Source organism: Macrobrachium nipponense, chromosome 31, assembly GCF_015104395.2.
Source record: "Macrobrachium nipponense isolate FS-2020 chromosome 31, ASM1510439v2, whole genome shotgun sequence".
Classification (NCBI taxonomy): Eukaryota; Metazoa; Arthropoda; class Malacostraca; order Decapoda; family Palaemonidae; genus Macrobrachium; species Macrobrachium nipponense.
In genome coordinates this window covers 11,730,348-11,751,376 of record NC_061093.1, presented here as the reverse complement: position 1 = coordinate 11,751,376, position 21,029 = coordinate 11,730,348, and the positions used below count along the sequence as shown (strand labels likewise).

The 21,029-nt window shown below is 44.6% G+C and overlaps 1 protein-coding gene across 1 annotated transcript in view; it reads right to left on the bottom strand.

The window, feature by feature from the left end:
* The window catches only part of LOC135206761 (DNA damage-regulated autophagy modulator protein 2-like), a 51,075-nt gene extending 30,980 nt beyond the window's left edge, over positions 1-20,095 (bottom strand). The window contains exons 1-2 of the mRNA XM_064238257.1: positions 20,056-20,095; positions 9,253-9,368 (exon numbers count right to left, since the gene is read on the bottom strand). Coding sequence (XP_064094327.1) covers positions 9,253-9,347 — 95 coding nt within the window. The 5' untranslated portion in view covers positions 9,348-9,368; positions 20,056-20,095. The remainder of the gene's footprint in view (positions 1-9,252; positions 9,369-20,055) is intronic.
* Positions 20,096-21,029: the final 934 nt, after the last annotated feature.

Below are 21,029 nucleotides of genomic sequence, written 5' to 3'. Positions count from 1 at the left end.
TCTGGGCTCAGCTCGTGTCGGCCTATGAAAGTAATCCTTAACATCATTCTTTCTAGGTAAAATTATCCTAAAATTACCAGAGAAAAACAAAATTAAGAAAATGTCAGTAAAACTGACTCGCTCACTCTTAAAAAGAAGTGTCGGTATAAAATAGGGGCGAGTGTGGAACACTACCACGAGACAAACACCAATTAGAACTTCCCTCTCAGAATCCCCCCAAGAGAGAGCCGATACCAACGGGCGATGCAGCCTCTACTACTACTACTAGAGGACGCCACGGACAGCAGCGCCCCTAGCGGACATCCTTAAATTTTAGCATCAGCGACTAGTCGCCATTTTCTTGTGCTCTTGTTTTTTCGTGAGATTAACTACTTTGGAACCATGGAACGCTCTGCTATCGCCACGGCTAAGTTAAGTAACTCATAAGTAACCTTTTACGGTAATTTTATCTTCCGGGTACCAGTATTTTCCCTTTTATAGGCCAAATACGGTCCCTCGGTTGTCTCGTGGCGGCCATGCCGCCTCGTAAGAATTCCCGGTCCTCCATACTGGGACTTCTTATGCTTATGGGCTACTTTTTTCACATTCATTGTTTACACGAGTTTAGCTAGTCAGCCCTCCTACCATTCTCTTAGCTTGGTATTTAGGGCTATTATTATTTTTATTCGGCCCAGCATCCCGGCTCTTGCTCTACATCGGCTATCGCTGGCTCCGAGTAGGCTTCTGTTTTTCGGAACAGTCTGCCTCCTCCTGGGCTTCTTTCTCTTTTACTAACAGTGTCTCTTCCCCCTTTTCAATTATGGTTTTATTTAGGGTGTTAGGCTAGCCTAGGTGCTTGTTCCACATGTTGGTACAGCTTGGTTCACGTGGCCCTACCACGGTTGTGTTGCTCGTGGCCTAGGCCACTCGCGGTCACGTGTACTATAGCACCTTACCCTGCCCCTTCCCTCCCTCTCTGATGTAGGGAGGAGCTGGGGGACCCCTTGGTTGTCATAACAACCTCATCGCCTTCTCTCACACTCTCGGAGGTGCCGGGGGGTCCCGCCAGCAGGGGGTATAGGGCGACCACTATGAGGTTCCGGATCTCCAGACGGGGAGTTGGTGAGGTGGGGAGGAGTAGGCCATCCCTCCCCCCTTTCCTCGCTCCCGCCGTGTTCGCCGGGACCTCCATCCCCCCCCGCCCCCCTCTTTTCTCAGCCACCTCCCTTACGATACGAAAGGAGCCTTCCGTCGCAGCCGGGGCCCCTTTGGTTATAGTATATTGGCTCCGCTAGCGGGCAGGGTGGGTGCATGGATGGTCGATTGCTTGCCTACTATATCCTTATATCTCTCCCCGCATACCGGAAGGGAGCTTACCCTTACCTACGCACTCTTCTAGTAGACGGGTGGAGAGGGGTTGCTTTTATGTTATTATTTTGCTACTTTAAGGATATATACCCTATTATAAGATATTTTACAATGAATTGTGTATTATTATTTTCATTTTATCAACCATCCCCGCCATTTTACGTCGTGGTTTCCATTACCACCACTCCTTATTGGTTGATTCTTGTGCCCCCGCCACTGGCGGAGCCATGCCTATCTTCCAACCTGGTTACCACACGTATTTTAGCGGGGCTCTGGTTTTATCTAACTTTATCGCTCCGGCACCAGCGGAGCATATGTTAGGCTGTAAGTGTTTACTCTGTACTCATGTACGTTTCCACTTACAGGCTACCAACTGCCAGGTCCTCGCTTGTAATGCGACGCTGTATGACCCCTGCGGACATGACGAGTGCAGGTCTCACGCCCCGTGTGCCACTTCGTACAACGAGTCCATCGTCTGGCACCCCGAGGCCTGCACTATATGCTACGACCTGGTCGCGCAGCTGGTGGATGGGGTAAGTCCATTATGAGGTTACTTATGAATTTACTAACAACTTCTAGTTCGTAAGTTTGTTAACCCTGTCCGCAATTGGTAGCTAATCCAGCCTTTCTTTCAGGCTAGCGGTGTGAGGGAAGTCGCCCTCGCCACCCTGAAAGCGTGGGTGGGCGGTTTTGGAAAAAAACGCCGCCAAGGGCCAGCCCTATATCCTGGATAGAAAGCTGGCCATCCAGATCTTCCCTGCGGGCAAGTCGACGGGCTACGTCGACCCCTTGTCCGCCGCCCCCGTGATAGCCGCCATCCAGCAGGAACTCCAGACTTCGTTGGGGGTCGTAGCCTCCCAGGAGTCAGTCCCGGACGTCGCCGCCCTGGACCTGAATCTCGAGCCGATGGCGGTAGTAAGTGAGGATTTGTTGGTTGAGGTAGGTTTGTCGGGCGCCCAAGGTCTTTCCTTGGGCGCTCCTGGGTCTTCTCCTGTCCCTTCTTCTTCTGCCTCCTTCCAAGGCTTTCCGGGATCCGAGATCCCTAGCCACACTCCCGCTCTCTCTGTACCTCCTAAGGAGAAGGGAAAGAGAGAACCGAAGACTTTGTCTAAGACGACTTCTAAGAAGTCGTCTTCGTCTTCTGCGGCCAGGAAGTCATCGACTTCATACGCCGACGCGGTGAAGGCTAAGCCGAGCTCTTCCCAGTCGAAGAGCTCCAGAAGCAAGGCTTCGAAGGAAAAGGCTCGCGCTACCTCCGAGTCGCTGCCTTCTCCCGCTTCCGCTCCCCCTCTCCGGCTATGCCGGCAGGGTGGCAAGCACCAGCGCCCACGTCTCCTGTCTCATCAGGAATGATGGAGCAGGTAGGAGCGTTGGTGGGTTCCCAAATTTCAGCTTGGGGAACACGTTTTGAGCAGATGTTCGCGCAATTGTCGAGCAGTCTGTCTCAAACTGGACAGACGGTCCAGGAACTCTCTAATAGGATGAGAGAGAATGAGGATCGGGTAGCTGGGCTATCTCAGGCTCCTCCCCCAGTCTCCCCGCTTCTAGCACGGGGATTCTCCAACTTCCGTCTTACGACTCCCTTGCCGGCTTTCTCTATGGACAATCCATGGAGAGTAGCGGCCTATGCTCCCTTTAAGGACGGGATGATTTCGATCCCGGAGTTTGGCACTCGAAGGATTGAGGACTTCGAGTTCTATCCTCCGGGTCTGTCACAGCCTTTCATGGGTATGCTAGGCTGACGCCAACGGCTCTTACGAGAGAGGACAAGATCTCGAAGGAGTCAGTCCTCTACAGTAGAGATCACGCCCAACGGGGAATGGGTTCACTGCCTTGAGGACTGGGAGTGTACTATACTAGACTCCAGGCCTATAAGAGCCCCTTCACTATTTTCGCAACGGAGAGGAGGTCTCTCTTCCGTTCGCCACGAAATTGGTGGAGAAGGCACTTCAGCAGTCCTCAAGGATGAGCCCGTTCCACAGTTGAGAGAGTCGGAGTCTACTTTCTCGCTCTTCCCCGCCTTCGGAGAGTTATGGGAAAACCTGCCAGCTACTTTCACGCTGGGTAAACTCAAGCCGGACTGCGCTATGGACCAGTTCGGTGAGAAGTTACCAAGGCTGCCGGATTCCCTAATCCAGGCAGAGTTCGATGCGCGAACTAGGTTTGGCAGGTCCCTTAACTCTCTCATTGTTACGGAAATGGCTGCTCTTTCTTACGCTAACGAACCGCTGTTCAAGATCCTGGCGAAATCGCAATTTCAGACGGTTCTGTTAGACGCCTTTGACTTCTTCCAAAGCCAGGAGGAACTGTCGAAAGCATGTTCTTCAAGAGTGCACTATCAGGCACGAGCCTAATAGACTCTTGGCTGCGAGCATGTGGGGAGCGGATCTCTTCCCAGAGTCCGCAGTGAACGAAAGTCCACCACGAAGCTTGCTAGACAACCAGAGCCTTAGAGCTAGGTGGGGTATTTCCTCTAAGAGGAAACAGGAATCCGTTCCCACAGCTGGCAAGAAGCCAAAGAAGGCTGGTAAGAGGTTCCAGCCATATAAAAAACTCCAGCATCAGCAGCAGTTTGTGCAGGCAGTCCCAGTTACCCAACAGGGACAACCTGCTACATCTAAGCAATCCCAACCTTCCTCCTGGTGCCCAGCAAGCACAACCTTCGACTTCCTACGCTATCTCGCCTGCCTTTAACCCTGCTTATGAGGCTCAAGGCTACTCTCAACCGATGGGTAGGGCGGAGGTTACTTTCGTCACCGTGGCGCAGGAAGGGGCACAAGGAGTAAGCAGTTCAGAGGAGGGCGGGGTGGCCAACCCGCCCATCAGCAATGAGGCTCCCCAGGTAGGAGGGAGGCTGTTCCTCTCCGCCCACAGGTGGGGGTTCAGCAGTTGGGCACAGAGCATAGTGTCCAAAGGATTAGGCTGGAGCTGGATCCAAGATCCTCCTCCAATCAAATCATTCCATCAGATACCGTCCAAGGAATTGATAGATTACGCGGAAGAACTCCTTCAGAAAGGAGCTATTGCGAGAGTCAAACATCTAAAATTTCAAGGTCGCTTATTCAAAAGAGCGCCAAAGAAAGGCTCAACAAAAAGAAGGGTAATCTTAGACTTGTCAAAGCTAAACTCTTTCATTCGCTGCGACAAGTTCAAGATGCTTACCCTCTCGCAAGTAAGGACCTTACTGCCGCGTGGAGCCGTCACATGCTCCATCGATCTTACAGACGCATACTATCATATCCCTATAGCCAGGCACTTCCGCCCATTCCTAGGATTCAGGCTAGGAAATCAGACATTCTCATTCAAAGTGATGCCCTTCGGTCTGAATGTAGCCCCCACCCCCCAGGGTATTCACAAAGATAGCAGAAGTGGTTGTACAACAATTGAAGAGTCAGGGAATCATGGTAGCGGCATACCTCGACGATTGGTTGATCTGGCACCAACAGTCGAGGAATGTCTCAAAGCTACCAAAAAGGTAGTTCACTTTCTGGAACATCTGGGGTTCCAGATAAACAAAACGAAATCCAGACTTATTCCGGAATCTCGTTTTCAGTGGCTAGGAATCCAATGGGATCTGTCCTCCCACAATCTATCAATTCCAGTGGTCAAACGGAAGGAAATAGCAAAATCGGTCAGACAATTTCTCAAATGCAAACAAACGTCAAGAAGAAACCAGGAAAGAATCCTAGGGTCTCTTCAGTTTGCTTCAGTAACAGATAATCCTTCTGAAAGCAAGGCTAAAAGATATAAATCGAATTTGGCGGTCAAAAGCAAACTCCAAATATCGAGACAAGTTGTCAGTAATTCCACAGATCCTCCGCAACCAACTACGCCTTGGTCAAAAGTAAAGAACTTAGCCAAGAAAGTACCCCTTCAATATCCCCTCCCAGTGTTAACCATTCACACGGATGCATCCCTGTCCGGGTGGGGGGGATACTCTCAGTTCAAACAGGTTCAGGGGACTTGGTCAGTGCAATTTCGCCAGCTCCACATAAAACGTGTTGGAAGCAATGGCAGTATTTCTTACTCTGAAGAGACTGCTTCCCCCGAAGAAGTCTCATCTAAGGCTAGTTTTGGACAGTGCAGTGGTAGTTCATTGCATCAACACAGAGGCCGGGTCCAAATCCAAGCATGTGGAACCATGTCATGATAGCCATCTTTGCATTAGCAAGCAAACACAAATGGCATCTGTCTGCCACTCACCTAGCAGGAGTAAGAAATGTGATAGCAGACGCTCTGTCCCGGTCAGTTCCTCTGGAATCAGAGTGGTCTTTGGACGTCGGGTCGTTCCAGTGGGTAAGCCAGAGAGTCCCAGGTCTCCAAGTGGATCTCTTCGCCTCACAAGCGAACCACAAGCTCCCCTTGCTATGTGGCCCCCAACCTGGACCCTCTGGCTTATGCCACGGACGCCCTGTCGTTGATTGGAATCAGTGGAGGAGAATTTATGTTTTTCCTCCAGTGAATCTTCTCTTGAAAGTCCTAGACAAACTAAGGTCTTTCAAAGGGATAGTAGCTCTGATTGCACCGGACTGGCCCAAGAGCAACTGGTATCCTCTTCTTTTGGAATTGGGTCTCCGACCTCAACGGATCCCAATCCCAAACTATCACAATCAGTACAAATGAGGGACTGTGTTCGCTTCCTCAGGAACTCTCCAGACCATAACTTTATGGACTTCATGAAGTTTGCGGCTAATAAAGATGCTGACATTGATACCACAGAATATTCTCTTCCTAGAATCAGATAAGAGAGAGTCAACCATTAGACAATATGACTCAGCTGTTAAAAAATTAGCATCTTTCTTGAGAGAATCGAACACTACAACCATGACAGTTAATTTGGCTATATCCTTTTTCAGATCCTTATTTGAAAAAGGGTTAGCAGCTAGCACGATTACCACTCATAAGTCGGCTTTGAGAAAATCTTTCAGTAGGTTTTCAGATAGATTTGACTGAATCTTATTTCACATCTATCCCTAAAGCCTGTGCTAGACTTAGACCTTCTCAGAGGCCTACTACAGTTTCATGGTTCTTAAATGATGTCCTCAAACTAGCCTCAGATACTGACAATTCAACTTGTACATTCATAATGCTCCTGAGGAAGACGCTATTCCTATTAAGCCTAGCCTCAGGAGCTAGAATTTCAGAACTGTCGGCTCTATCCAGGGATGCGGGTCATGTGGAATTCCTCCCATCAGGAGAAGTTCTACTTGCTCCGGATCGTAGCTTTTTAGCCAAAAATGAAGATCCTCTTGCAAGGTGGGCTCCTTGGAAGGTTATCCCACTTCCACAGGATCCTTCTCTCTGCCCAGTATCAACTCTTAGAGCCTTTCTATCTCGCACTGCTTCTAGATCCTCGGGTGCTCTCTTCATGAGAGAAAAGGTGGTACTTTATCAGTTAAAGGCATTAGACAGCAAATCCTTTTACTTCATTAAACAAGCCAACCCTGAGTCATTCCCAAAAAGCACATGATATCAGGGGAGTAGCCACCTCAATTAATTATTTCCAACATATGAAACTTGAGGATCTTAGAAAGTATATGGATGGAATCCCCGACAGTCTTTAAACGGCATTATTTAAAGTCCTTGGAATCTTTAAAGTTTTCAGCAGTAGCAGCGGGAAACATAGTTTCCCCTGATACTGCTCAGTAGTTGTAGTATTGATCCAGGTCTCCTTTCTACCTACTTCAACCAACATGCCTCAACCTATCGTCAGGCTACTCAACATCATAGCCTTAGCCGTTGTGTCTTATAGTGGTTTGTCCCTTATTTTTTTTTTTGCTAGGGACAACCACCCTTGTACTGATATGTACTTCAGTGTTCCTACCCTTATTTTTATGCTAGGGTAGGCCACAATATGTTTGTATAATTCTCCATTGGGTTTGTGATAACTTTCACTGACAATGTGTTTGTATATATTTGAAGCAATTGTATTAATTGTATTAATGATGGACTTGAGTGTTCCTACCCTTATTTTTATGCTAGGGTAGGACACATATATGTATATATTTGTATTTATATATTCTAATTAAGTAAATCCAAAGTTTCCTTGTTTTACATGCATATATAATTTTATTATCTACCATTTAAGTACTTTAAGTTTACTAAAATTCTGTTATTGATTTTGTAATAAGTTAGTTTTAAGTACTTATTTGTATGCTGTATCTGATTTACTTATATTATATCCATCATTTTAATCTGTTTTTCATTATTTCCTTTTCCATCTTGTCTGTTTCTCTGGTACTCTTTCATAGGCCGACACGAGCTGAGCCCAGAAAAGGGATTTTGACGAAGGAAAAATCTATTTCTGGGTGATTGGCTCGTGTCGCCCTATGAAACCCATCCCCTTTTCTTATGGTTTGTTTTCCCCCCCTTGCAGGACAAGATGTATTTATGTTTTATTTAAGGATGTCCGCTAGGGGCGCTGCTGTCCGTGGCGTCCTCTAGTAGTAGTAGTAGAGGCTGCATCGCCCGTTGGTATCGGCTCTCTCTTGGGGGGATTCTGAGAGGGAAGTTCTAATTGGTGTTTGTCTCGTGGTAGTGTTCCACACTCGCCCCTATTTTATACCGACACTTCTTTTTAAGAGTGAGCGAGTCAGTTTTACTGACATTTCTTAATTTTGTTTTGTTTTTCTCTGGTAATTTTAGGATAATTTTACCTAGAAAGAATGATGTTAAGGATTACTTTCATAGGGCGACACGAGCCAATCACCCAGAAATAGATTTTTCCTTCGTCAAAATCCCTTTTTTATGCTAGGGTAGGACACATGTATGTATATATTTGTAATCATATTCTACTTAAGTAAATCCCAAGTTTTCCTTATTTTACATGCATATCTGTAATTTTTAATTATCTACCATTTAAGTACTTTAAGTTTACTAACATTCTGTTATTTATTATTGTAATAAGTTAGTTTAAGTGCTTAATTTGTATGCTGTATTTGATTTACTTATATTATATCCATCATTTTAAACTGTTTTTCATTATTTCCTTTTCCATCTTGTCTGTTTCTCTGTACTCTTTCATAGGCCGACACGAGCTGAGCCAGAAAAGGGATTTTGACGAAGGAAAATCTATTTCTGGGTGATTGGCTCGTGTCGCCCTATGAAACCCATCCCCTTTTTATGGTTTGTTTTCCCCCCCTTGCAGGACAAGATGTATTTATGTTTATTTAAGGATGACCGCTAGGGGCGCTGCTGTCCGTGGCGTCCTCTAGTAGTAGTAGTAGAGGCTGCATCGCCCGTTGGTATCAGCTCTCTCTTGGGGGGATTCTGATAGGGAAGTTCTAATTGGTGTTTGTCTCGTGGTAGTGTTCCACACTCGCCCCTATATCATACCGACACTTCTTTTTAAGAGTGAGCGAGTCAGTTTTACTGACATTTTCTTAATTTTGTTTTTCTCTGGTAATTTTAGGCTAATTTTACCTAGAAAGAATGATATTAAGGATACTTTCATAGGGCGACACGAGCCAATCACCCAGAAATAGATTTTTCCTTCGTCAAAATCCCTTTTTTGGAATTCTTATACGTATCTGCTTATTTAAGGAAGTACAATATTCAACTGATCTTTTCTGTCACTAATGGTTTTACCCTTTCAGCAGATTTTTTTCCACCGTGTAAAATGAATTATATATTTTACAATATTTACCTACTTTTGAAAGCCAAAATCTATTTCATAAAAATTTCAGTATTAATGGTCTAATGCCTTTATCAAAATCTTAATACTGTATCATGAAAAATCATTGTACAATTCAAAAGACTCAGAGCTATAGCAGTTCTCTCCCCAAAACAAATTTCAGTAAACAAGTAAATTACTAAACGGGAGGACAGCTAATTGACACACAACTACGTATAGTACTAGCTGATTTACTGCACAGGAAAATACAGGGATGTGTAAGGCTAACTTACGTGATTATAAATGTGGATGGGAAGAGGACAAAGACGGAAAGGGGCAGGAGATACAAGTATGACGATCCCATTGTGAAGGTGGTATCAAAATCCATATGTCTTAACTTCTACAATTCCTGTTGGGGTGGAAAACAAAGGAGCAAAAGAAAATGAGATGAGAGAGAGAGAGAGAAAGAGAGAGAGAGAGAGAGAGAACTGTACCATATTATTAATACAATACTAAAGGTACACAGTAGTACATAACACTCAAATGTATTCAATCTTATACTTAATCCATACAAATCCATTTCATCAATTAATGCCTCATGAGCTGGTCTACGTTGAAGCCAAGTTAAATCACTTATTTGACCAAGTACTAATGTGAGTATAATGGATTCAGCCTATGTAGAAAGAACCTCTTTCTCCCCTTCGGAAAGCTTTCACTATTTCACAATGCATTAGTGACCTAAGAGGGCTCAATATAAGCTTCTTTACAAGAATTTTGCTTGCAGATCTTAAGAGTGCAAAAATCCATGTAAGAGATTTAACAAAGCCTCAAGTTCTTCAGATGCAAAGTTTATGTAACTGAAGTTCAAGATTTTAGTTCCTTTAATCTCATTTTGATTTATGATCACTAATTTGATTACTTTTTTAGCCCTCTCACTACTATTTTGTTTCAAGATAAAGACCATCTGCATAGCATGATTACATACTGGTAAAGGAAATACATATCACCCTGCAACATGTCTGCAACACAGCAGATGGTTGCCTTCTTAATACTATAACATCACAATTCACAGAAGTAAAATACAAAATGCAGGGACTTAGTGTGCCAAACATCATTACCATATCGTACCTATAAATTACATATGCTACAAGGCCAAGATATTAAGCAGCATAAGTTAGCTGATACTCTGAAAAACTTTAAACAGCCAAGAGACAATAAGGTGTCACAACACACAGCAAGGAAGAAATTCTTCTGCAAGACCAATATGTATGTTGCAGATAAATTTTTCAACCATAACTAGATATTTTTTCTATTACTAACGAAATAACCAATTACCTTTTATGAAAAGTGCCAATTGAGTTGTAAGACCCTTCTACTATTGGTCAGTGTAGTCTGATGTTAGAAACCTATGTAAAACCCTTGCTATATAATATATACATATGCCTACATCTACACTGGATAGAAAGATGATATTGTTAAGATACAATAAAGTTTTATACATACTTACCTGGCAGATATATACTTAGCTATAGACTCCGTCGTCCCGACAGAATTCAAAACTCGCGGCACACGCTACCGGTAGGTCAGGTGATCTACCATTCCCGCCGCTGGGTGGCGGAATCCCAACCATTCCCGTTTTCTGAGCCAGATTTTCTCTTACACCTGTCTCCCTGAGGAGGCTGGGTGGGCCCTTAATCGTATATATCTGCCAGGTAAGTATGTATAAAACTTTATTGTATCTTAACAATATCATTTTTATACATGCGACTTACCAGGCAGATATATACTTAGCTGATTGACACCCTTGGTGGAGGGCGAGAGACAGCTATATATATAAACAAAATTCTAATAACGGGAAACAACAATTGTTGTAGGATATCAATCCTTGGTTCTTACCTGTTTGGGCTGAAGACTTCATGATTACTGTCATTTAGTCTGCCTGCCTCAAGAGCTTCAGTGAGGTAAACCACCTATGACCGAACAGCCCTTCTGGATCATGTCAATGGGGGCTAGCCCGCTTACGCGACAGAACCTGCATGGATCGTACCAATGGGGCTTACCCGCTTACATGGCAGAGCCTGACCTGTATCTTATCAATGGGGGCTAGCCCTCTTACATGACAGAGCTTTAGGCTTTACATAATGCACAACGAGGAGACCAAAAGTTAATCCCGACCACCTGACCTTCCTAACCATGTTAAATCTAAGAACTGAAAAGGGTTCTTCCTATACCCTCTTTCAGTTCAACCATAAAAACCAAACACCCTAATGTTAAAATTACATAACCTAACTAATTAGGATTAACCTCAGCTCCTCTCCCAGCACTAAATCCGCGGACACATATGCTCCCAGTGAAAAGCACTTCTCATAAGTAACTCTCACATCCTTTAGATAGTGAGAGGCGAACACTGAGTTACACTTCCAATACGTGGATTCCATTAGATTTTGAAGGGACCACGTTTTATGAAAAGCCATTGAGTTGCTATGGCCCTCACTTCGTGTGCTTTTACCCTGAGGAGTTTAAATTGTTCTTCACCACTTTAAGATGCGCTTCCTTAATAACGTCTTTAATGAAAAACGTAAGGGCGTTTTTGATATTGGCCTTGTAGGATCCTTGACGAACACCAAAGACTTTCTCCGCGTACCTCCCAAAAGAGACTTTCTTTGTAAATAAAATTTTTAGCGCTCTTACTGGCAACAAAGGGTCTTCTCCTTTTCTTCCCCCGTAAGAGAAGAGATGCCTTCACTTCGAAGCTTCTAGGCCACGGTTTTGATGGGTTTTCGTTCTTGGCTAAGAAGAGAGGCTTAAAAGAGCAAATTGCAGCCTCCTTCTTAAACCCACTCTGCCCTCTAACGCTTGAAGTTCACTCACCCGAATTTTGCCGTGGCTAAGGCGAACAGGAATAGAGATTTCCTCGTCAAATCCCTAAAAGAAGAATTATTGGAAGGTACGAATCTTTCAGACATCAAATAATGCAGCACTATATCCAAACGTTCCAACTGGGATTTTTATTATTCTGACTTTTTGAGTCTCGAAAGACCTAATAGGTCATGTAGATCCTTATTTGTCCGACACCTCCAGACCCCTATGCCTAAAACTCACCGAGCCAGCATACTTCTATACCCCTTGATCGTAGATACCGCTAGGCACACTTTCTTCTAAGGTAAAGAAGAAAATTTTGCAATGTCGGTTATAGAGGTACTGGAAGAGGATAGCTCATGCGTCCTGCACCATCTTCTAAACACTTTCCACTTCGACTGGTACACCCGTAATGTGGATGGTCTCCTGGCTCTTGCGATTGCTTTTGAAGCTTCGCGAGAAAACCCCCTCGCTCTAACGAGTCCTTCGATAGTCTGAAGGCAGTCAGACTTAGAGCGGGGAGGTTTTTGTGATACCTGTCGAAGTGGGGTTGTTTGAGAAGATCGCTCCTTAGTGGGAGCGATCTGGGAAGATCCACTATCTACTCCAGCAACTCTGTCACCCAATCTAGGGCTGGCCAAAGGGAGCGATCAAAGTTAATTTCGTTCCCTCTGAGGAGGCAAACTTTCTTATTACTTCCCCTACCAGTTTGAAGGGGGGAAAAAGCGTACCCGTCTATTCCCTTCCAATCCATGAGGAGACCGTCTATCGCTATTGCTCTTGGATCCGCGATGGGGGAGCAATAATTCTCCAACCTCTTGTTCCAGTTGGTTGCGAACAAGTCTACGTTCGGCCTTCCCCATAACCCCCATAACTGATCGCACACTTGAGGGGGAGAGTCCATTCAGTGGGGAGCACTTGGTCTCTTCTGCTTAGCAGATCCGCTCGAACATTTCTCTCTCCCTGAATAAATCTCGTTAGAAGAGAGATCTGCTTCTCTTGCGCCCAAAGCAACAACTCCCTCGCTGTCTCGTAAAGGGAGAATGAATGAGTTCCCCCCTTGCTTCCTGATATATGCTAGGGCTGTCGTGTTGTCTGAATTGACCTGAATGATCGATCCTAATATCTGTTCTTGAAAGTGCAAGAGAGCTAGGTGAATGGCTTTCAGTTCCTTGTTTATGTGCCAGGACACCTGAGCTCCTTCCCAGGTTCCCGACACTTCTTGCGAATCCAACGTTGGCTCCCCACCCTACGTCCGATGCGTCTGCAAACAACGCTCGGAGTAGGGCTCTTTATGTGCAAAGATATTCCTTGACCGAGTTTCTTCGGGTCTAACCACCACCGAAGATCTTGTTTGACCTTGTCCGTTATCCTGAATGACTCTTCGAGGTCCTGGGAACTTTGATCCCAGTTCTCCTTCAGATAATACTGAAGGGGTCTTAGGTGCAGTCTCCCTAGGGAAACGAACTGCTCCAACGAGGAAATGGTTCCCAGCAAACTCATCCACTCCCTCGCGGAACAATGCTCTTTTCCCTAGAAATCCTGACACCTTTGTAAGGCAGCGCTCTATTCTCTCTGTTGACGGAGACGCTAGAAACCCCGAGAATCCATCCGAATCCCCAGATAAACTATGTTCTGCTGGGGATCCAGCTGGGACTTCTCGAGGTTGACTAGGAGTCCCAATGACTGCGTCATCTTTAATGTTACCGAAAAGGTCCTCCAGACACTGTTTGCTTCGACTTTGCTCGTATTAGCCAGTCGTCCAAATACATCGAGATTCTGATCCCCTCTAAATGAGCCAATGCGCCACATTCCTAGGATACCCCGTGAAGACTTGCGGGGCCGTCGAAAGTCCGAAGCAAAGCGCTCGAAATTGAAACACTCTTCCCTGTGACATGAATCTTAGGTATTTCCTTGATGCCGGATGAATTGGCACATGGAAATATGCATCTTGAAGGTCCAGGGATACCATCCAGTCCCCTGGACGAAGAGCATTAAGTACAGAGGAAGAGGTCTCCATCGAGAACTTCTTCTTGATCACAAAGACGTTCAGCGCACTTACGTCCAAAACCGGCCTCCACCCGCCCGAGGCTTTTGGTACCAGGAATAGAACGGTTGTAGAAACCTGGTGAATGGAGATCTTGAACCGGTTCTATTGCCCCTTTTCTGCAACATAAGTTCTACTGCTTGCAGGAGAGCTTGACTCTTGACAGGATCGTTGTATCTCGCTGTTAACTCCCTTGGAGTTCTTGTTAAGGGAGGATATTCCCTGAAGGGATGAGGTATCCTCTCTCGAGGATCGAGAGGGTCACTTTGTCGCGCCCCTCTCATTCGCCCAGACTCTGGCAAAGTTCGACAGTCTGGCGCCTACCGCTATCTGGAGGACTTCTTCTTCATTTTGCCTTCCCTGCAGGTCTCCTGGAAGGTCTTCCTCTGTTATCCGGTCTTCTACCTCTAAAAGGGGTTCTTGAGGAGGAAGAGGCTCCTCGAAAGGGCTGCTGAAGAGGTGCTTTATCCTTCTTTTGAAAAGGACCGCAGGCTTGAACCTCTTTGCTGACTGTGTCAGTAAATCCTGTGTGGCTTTTCCAGCTAATGATTTTGCTACATCCCTCACCGTGTCCTGTGGGAAAAGGTGGTTCGAAAGTGGCGAATATAGCAAGGCCGACCTCTGTGAGGAGATACTGACTTGGGACAGGAAAGAGCCATAACACTGCTCTCTTTTCAAAACTCCCGATCCAAAAAGAGCAGCCACTTCACCAACCGTCCATCACCCGCGCTGTTCCAGACACGATAAACACACTCGATAATTCTTCCATCGTGGACACAAATTCGGGATCTTGGGCTCTCTTCGCAAGGGCTCCCAAAGCCCAGTCCATAAAATTGAATACTTCGAGCGTCTAAAGAGCCTAATTTAGTAGATGGTCCAGTTCACACATCCCCCAAGTAGCTTTTGCTGATAGTAGAGCGCGCCTCCTTGAAGAATCTACTAAGGAAGCGTAATCTGCGTCTGCCGATGAAGGCAGTCCTAAGCCCATAGGTTCCTGGGTATCGTACATCTTCCAGGTTTACCCGTCAACTTTGAAGGAGGGCATGAAAAAACAGTCTTGCCCGCCTCTCTTTTATTCTTAAGCCATTCTCCAAATCCTTGAACGCTTTTTTCCATACTAAGGGCTGGACGCATTTTTACAAATGAGGATGCTTTTGGAGACTTCGTGCTCGATAGCAAAGATCCTGGAGAGGGCGGATCCGCTGGTTGAAGCTTATCTCCGAACTCCTGCAACAACAACAAGGACAATCTCTTATAATCAGAGACTACTACATCCACAGGTAATTCTTCATCCGAGACTTCTTCTAAGTCTCCGGCTGTCGGGGATCCTTTTGGAGAAGAGCGGTTCTTAGTTGTCGAGGGACTTCTGTCAAACGAAGAAGAACGTCGTCCGTGTGACAAATCCTTGCTACTACAAGGCGCAATAGAGTCTAAACGCACGAGATCTTCTCTCAGGCAACCTGTTTCCTACCAGGTGAAGGGCTCCTACTCTCCGAAGAACTCATAAAGTGCGAAGGGGTCTTACTCTGACCTAAGCTCGTACAAGGAGCCACCTGGCGCCTACTCGACTCTGACGCCTGCTAGACTCCAGGCGTTCTGTTAGACTCCTGGCGCCTACCCGACTCCTGACGCCTGCTCGACTCCTGAAGCCTGCTTGATTCCTGGCGCCGCTTGACTCCGGTGCTTGTCGTGACTCCTTGTAGGCTCTTGACGCCTCTCACAAGAACTCCTGGCGTCTGTTAGGCTCTATACGCCTGTGATATTCTTGGCGCCTACTAGGCTCTGTCAACTCTATGTTTTCTAACAAGCTCCTGCTTCTTAGGCTCTTGACGCCTATCCTGATCCTCAGAAGAGGAGTCCGACTCCTGACTTCTCCTAAGAGACGTAGCTGACCGCTTGCTCTGCGAGCGGCTACCGCTGGGAACTTTCTTCCTAAATAGATAGGTAGAGGATCGTTTTTTTTTTTAGGGAGGGCACGAACGAGAGTCTCTCCGGTGACGAGCGCCTGCTAGAGTGAGAAACTTCTCTCCTACCAGGGAGAAGAAAATTTTGATCTCTTCACTGGAAGGGAGGAGTCTTTCCTTCGAGAACGAATCCTTATGTAGAGCGCCTACCAAGGAGGATATTTGCTCCTGTAGATTAAGCAAGGAAAAGCTTTGTCGATCTTGAGGCGCTGGAGACGGTCTTCTCGCCCTCTTACTAGTCGAATGGAAATCCTCTGGAAATCGCTCTGGGCTTGAATCAAAAGCGTCTCCTTTCGGCGCTACCCACGATCTCTTCAGAGGACGAGACTTCGAAGCAGAGCTCCATCCACGCCTGGACGAGGAGGAGTCCGACGCAGAAAAACACTCTTCCAAGGAGGCCTTTTCTACGGCTATCCAAGGCAGCCTGGGTCGTTACTTCAGGGTTCTGCCGAAGGGACGCCTGATCGTTGGGGGAGCTCCACATCCTCCCTGCGGCTTTTGACATTCCTCCTCCCCTGGTCCTGGGAGTTTGGAAGCGGTCTAGGCCTAGGAGCAATGCGGAGCCGATCAGACGCCCCCTCCACTGCACTGGGGTCACTGTATTCACTGACACTCTTACCTTGTGTTTTCCATAGCTTTAAGCTGCTCCTGAAGCTCCCTGATTGAGGATCTCATTTTTTCCATTTCTGAAAATGAATCCTTAGATTCAACACAGGGAGAAGGGGCTGAGGTTATGGGAGAAACATCATCTAGTTTGTTAATTTCTGATTCAGGCTCAAAAGAACAAGATCTACTCGAGCTTCTAGCTGACGCTTTCCTAGCTCTATCCTTCTCTCTTTTCTTAATATAAGAAGCTAAATCCTTCCATCCTTGCTCCGAAAGCCCTTCACATTCAGCACAAGTTCTATCAAATGCACATTCAGACCCTCTACATTTACTACAAAGCGTATGAGGATCTACCTCTGCTTAAACAACCTAGTTCTGCATTCTTCCCTTGCACAAACCCTAAACTTAGGTTGTTCTTTAACTTCAGCCATCTTAATAGAAAAACCAAATCCAAGTCCTAATCCAGTCAAAATAAGCGTATGCCCAATCCCGAGAATAAACAAGAGTACTTCACCAAATGAGTCCAACCAATTCTCGGCAAATGAGCACAATTCCAATCGGAGGAAGACCAAACAACAGTTGTTGCCGGCCTCAGCGACAGAGAAAATCTGGCTCAGAAAACGGGAATTGGTTGGGATTCCGCCACCCGCCCAGCGGCTGGGAATGGTAGATCACCTGACCTACCGGTAGCGTGTGCCGCGAGTTTTGAATTCTGTCGGGACGACGGAGTCTATAGCTAAGTATATATCTGCCTGGTAAGTCGCATGTATAAAATCACATTTTCTACATTTTCTTCTGTCCCTACATACAAAAGAATTTAAAATGTAACACTTTTCACTCTCATCATATTTGTCTTCTTTCATTTATTATGAAAAGGAATCCAACCGCTTACCTTCAACTCTACTAGTGGTAACAAGGTGAACTCAACATTATCTTTGTGGTACCTGGGACACCTTAGCCTACTGCAGAACACCTACTTTTTCCATCCACTTCTGACCCCTTGTTCTTCCCTCTGATGAATATCAAGTAATCTAATGATATCATTGCCATCCAGTGACTCAGAACAACCTTAATTTCATTTCTAAGGATGTGTTCATGGACCTTGAATCTCTCCTCTTTGATGCCAAGTGGTTTAAAATTCCCTTTTAAATTTCTACTCTTATCCTCTACTTTTACATCTGTTTACCAAAGTTTAAAAAAGTTCAGCTTCCTTCAGCTACCTTATTTATGGCCAAAAGCCTTTGCTAGCTTCTTACCAATGACCTGATGTTCTTTTCTGGAAGACTCCATTGCTGGATACACTATATATGTGCTGACCTTAATGACAATGCATCAGAAATTGTTGAACTTACCCTAAGTTCTGTTATTTATTATTTTCAGTTATACAATTACTATTCAGCAATGGTTTTTCAATTACTATTACTATTCAGTAATGTTGGTACTAGGTACTTTACTAATGATTTTCCTAGAAAGGCGGAACCTGAAATACCTGTGCTTTATTTTATGATTTATGGAGTCCCTAGGTCAGGTAATAAGAAACCTGATGTAGTCAAATGCAATCTATATAGGACCATCAGTTAATGAGCCAGAAAACAAAAATAATTCTAAACAATTATTTTCAAACAGAAATAACAAGAAAACTAAAGCCAGAAACTGCAGAGGAACAATATGTATTTGTAAAGGGAAAAGGAACAAGAAACACAATTTTCATCATGCGAATGTTAACAGAAAGAGCAATAGAAGCTCAGAAAGATGTAAATATGTGTTTTACAAATTATAAAAAAGCATTTGATAGAGTGAGGCACACAGAGTTGGTAGAAATACTACAAAGAATAAACGTAGATGGCATGGACATCCGACTCATTACCAACCGATACTGGAGTCAAATGGCAGCAGTCAGAATTGACAACTACTTATCAGAATGGGTGGAAATAAAAGAGAGTTTGCCAGGGATGTGTATTATCACCAGATCTGTTCGCAATATATGGAGAAGAATAGAGGATATGGAAGGGATTAAGATCGGAGTAAATATTAATAACATCAGATGTGCAGATGATACAGTAATCATTGAGGACACAACTGAATAACTGCAATCATTAGTAGACAATTAACAGGGAGAGTGAAAAAATGGGACTGAAAATTAATGTAAAAAAACCCAAGTTGTAGTTGCATCACAGTCAAAATCCACCAAACTGTAATATAATGATAAACAACATAAGTATAAAACAAGCTACAGTTTTGTTTACCTGGGCAGTCTACGAACACAAGAAGAGAGAGCAAAACAAGATATTGTGAGGAGGATTCTGATAGCTAAAATCTCTTTTAAGAATATGAAAAACCTTTTAGCAAATAACAGAATTAACTCAAACAAGAACAAGAGCTCTGAAAACATATGTGTGGTCCACTCTCATGTATGGATCAGAGAGCTGGACAATTACCAGGGAATTGAAAGCCAAGTTGAATGGAGTGGATATGTGGTTTTATAGAAGAATGCTGAGAATATCATGGGCAGATAGTGTGACAAATGAGGTGTTAGCAAGAACTGGAACACAGAGTGCCCTTGTAGGAGAAATAAGGAAGATAAAAATTAATTTTGTTGGACATATAATAAGAAGTGAGAAGATAGCGCATTTGTGCCTTCCTGGAAGGATAGAGAGGAGGAGAGCGAGAGGTAGACAGAGTAAAATAGTACTTGAACAGCTTGGTGGGAGACTTGGATGGAGATTACACTGTAAGTCAACTTATACAAGCGGCTAGAGATCAAGAGAGGTGGAGACAAATGACAGCCAGCATCCAAGACACGGCACTTCATTAGCTAGATAGATAGGTCAGGTAAGGTGTGACTGTTCCCAATCAGGCTGGATATGATTAGGTTAGGTTGGGATACATCCCGGTATTTTGCTAGCTCTTGTATTTGTGATCCACAATCATTGTTAGATTTATGAAGTTGTGTAATGGGTTAACCAAGCATTTCCAAGGAAAATGAATTTCAATTAATTGAAATAATGCTAAAAACATCATACAATATATTTTATATTCACAGTTAAAGTTTCTAACTATGTCCACACTCAAATGGCCTATTTAAAAGGTAACACCCCCTCCTCCTACTGATGAACTGCATATGGAAGAAAGAACCCCAGCCTTCCATCTGCCAAACTTTGGGTATTTCAAGCTATAAACAAATGGAAAGCAGTCCCCCACCCCCTCCCCCGAAGATGTAGGACACACTATCCATGGTTAGGTTAGTTAAGGTTACTAAGCAATCAGTTTTTGGCTAAAGTTAGGGGTCAAGCATCCTAGGTTTGGAAAGGTTAAGCCATAATCTTGTAAATGCCACTGTCCATTATAAGAAGAAAGTTAGGGGTCAAGCATCCTAGGTTTGGAAAGGTTAAGCCATAATCTTGTAAATGCCACTGTCAGTTATAAGAAGAGGTTAAAGGGTTCCAGCCGTAAAAGATTCCCCAATTCCTTTACTGAGTAGTAATATATATTAGTTTAAATTTAGACGAAGCATTTCCTTCCATATACAAGTTTCCTGCATGATTCTTAGCTAAGCACATATTCCATGCATGAACCATGTATTTTTACGTGCTTCTCTTGTGCTCTTTAGCATCTCTTACCATTCATCTTGGTTTAACGCCTCAATCACAGTTTCCACCTATCAAAAAAAATTTCCCACTAGGTACCTCACACCCATCATTATTAGGTAAATACAAGGGTACAGACAACAACAAAAATGATATTGTTAGAATACAATAAAGTTTTGTACATACTTACCCGGCAGATATATACTTAGCTTATGTCTCTGACGTCCGACAGAAATTCGAATTTCGCGGCACACGCTGCAGGTAGGTCAGGTGATCTACCCCCCTGCCGCTGGGTGGCAGGAATAGGAACCGTTCCGTTCTAGAACCAGATTTTCTCTTCCACCTGTCTCCTGAGGGGAGGCTGGGGTGGGTGGGCCATTCATCGTATATATCTGCCGGGTAAGTAGTACAAAACTTTATTGTATTCTAACAATATCATTTTTGTACATGCAACTTCCCCGGCAGATATATACTTAGCTGATTGACACCCTTGGTGGTGGGTAAGAGACAACTATTTACTGAATAGACAGGTAAACAACATACGTTGTAGGTAATAAATAAATAAAACCTTGGTTCCTACCTGTTCAGGCGGAAGATTCCATGGCTAATGCCTAGGAATCTGCTTCGCCTCAAGAGCCTCAGCGAGGATGTGACCTATGGCTAAGAGTTCTTGTGGGTCTGTCGATGGGGTCTTATCCATTTACTCGACAGAGCCTCTTACATGACAATATGCCTATGCTAGTGGCATAATTGAAGGAGCACAATACCGATCCCGATCACCTGATCCTAACACGAGGTTAGTGCTTAAGTTGAAAAGAGTTATCCCCAAACTCCTTTCAAACAACCCAAAGAAAAAACACGACGTAACTAAAATTTAACTCACTAGTTAAGGATCAGTAGCTCGGCTCCCTATCCCAGCAATGTATCCGCAGACACGTATCAACCAAGAGAGAAGGATCTCTCGTAGGTTATCTTGACATCCTTCGTATATGGGAAGTCAACACAGA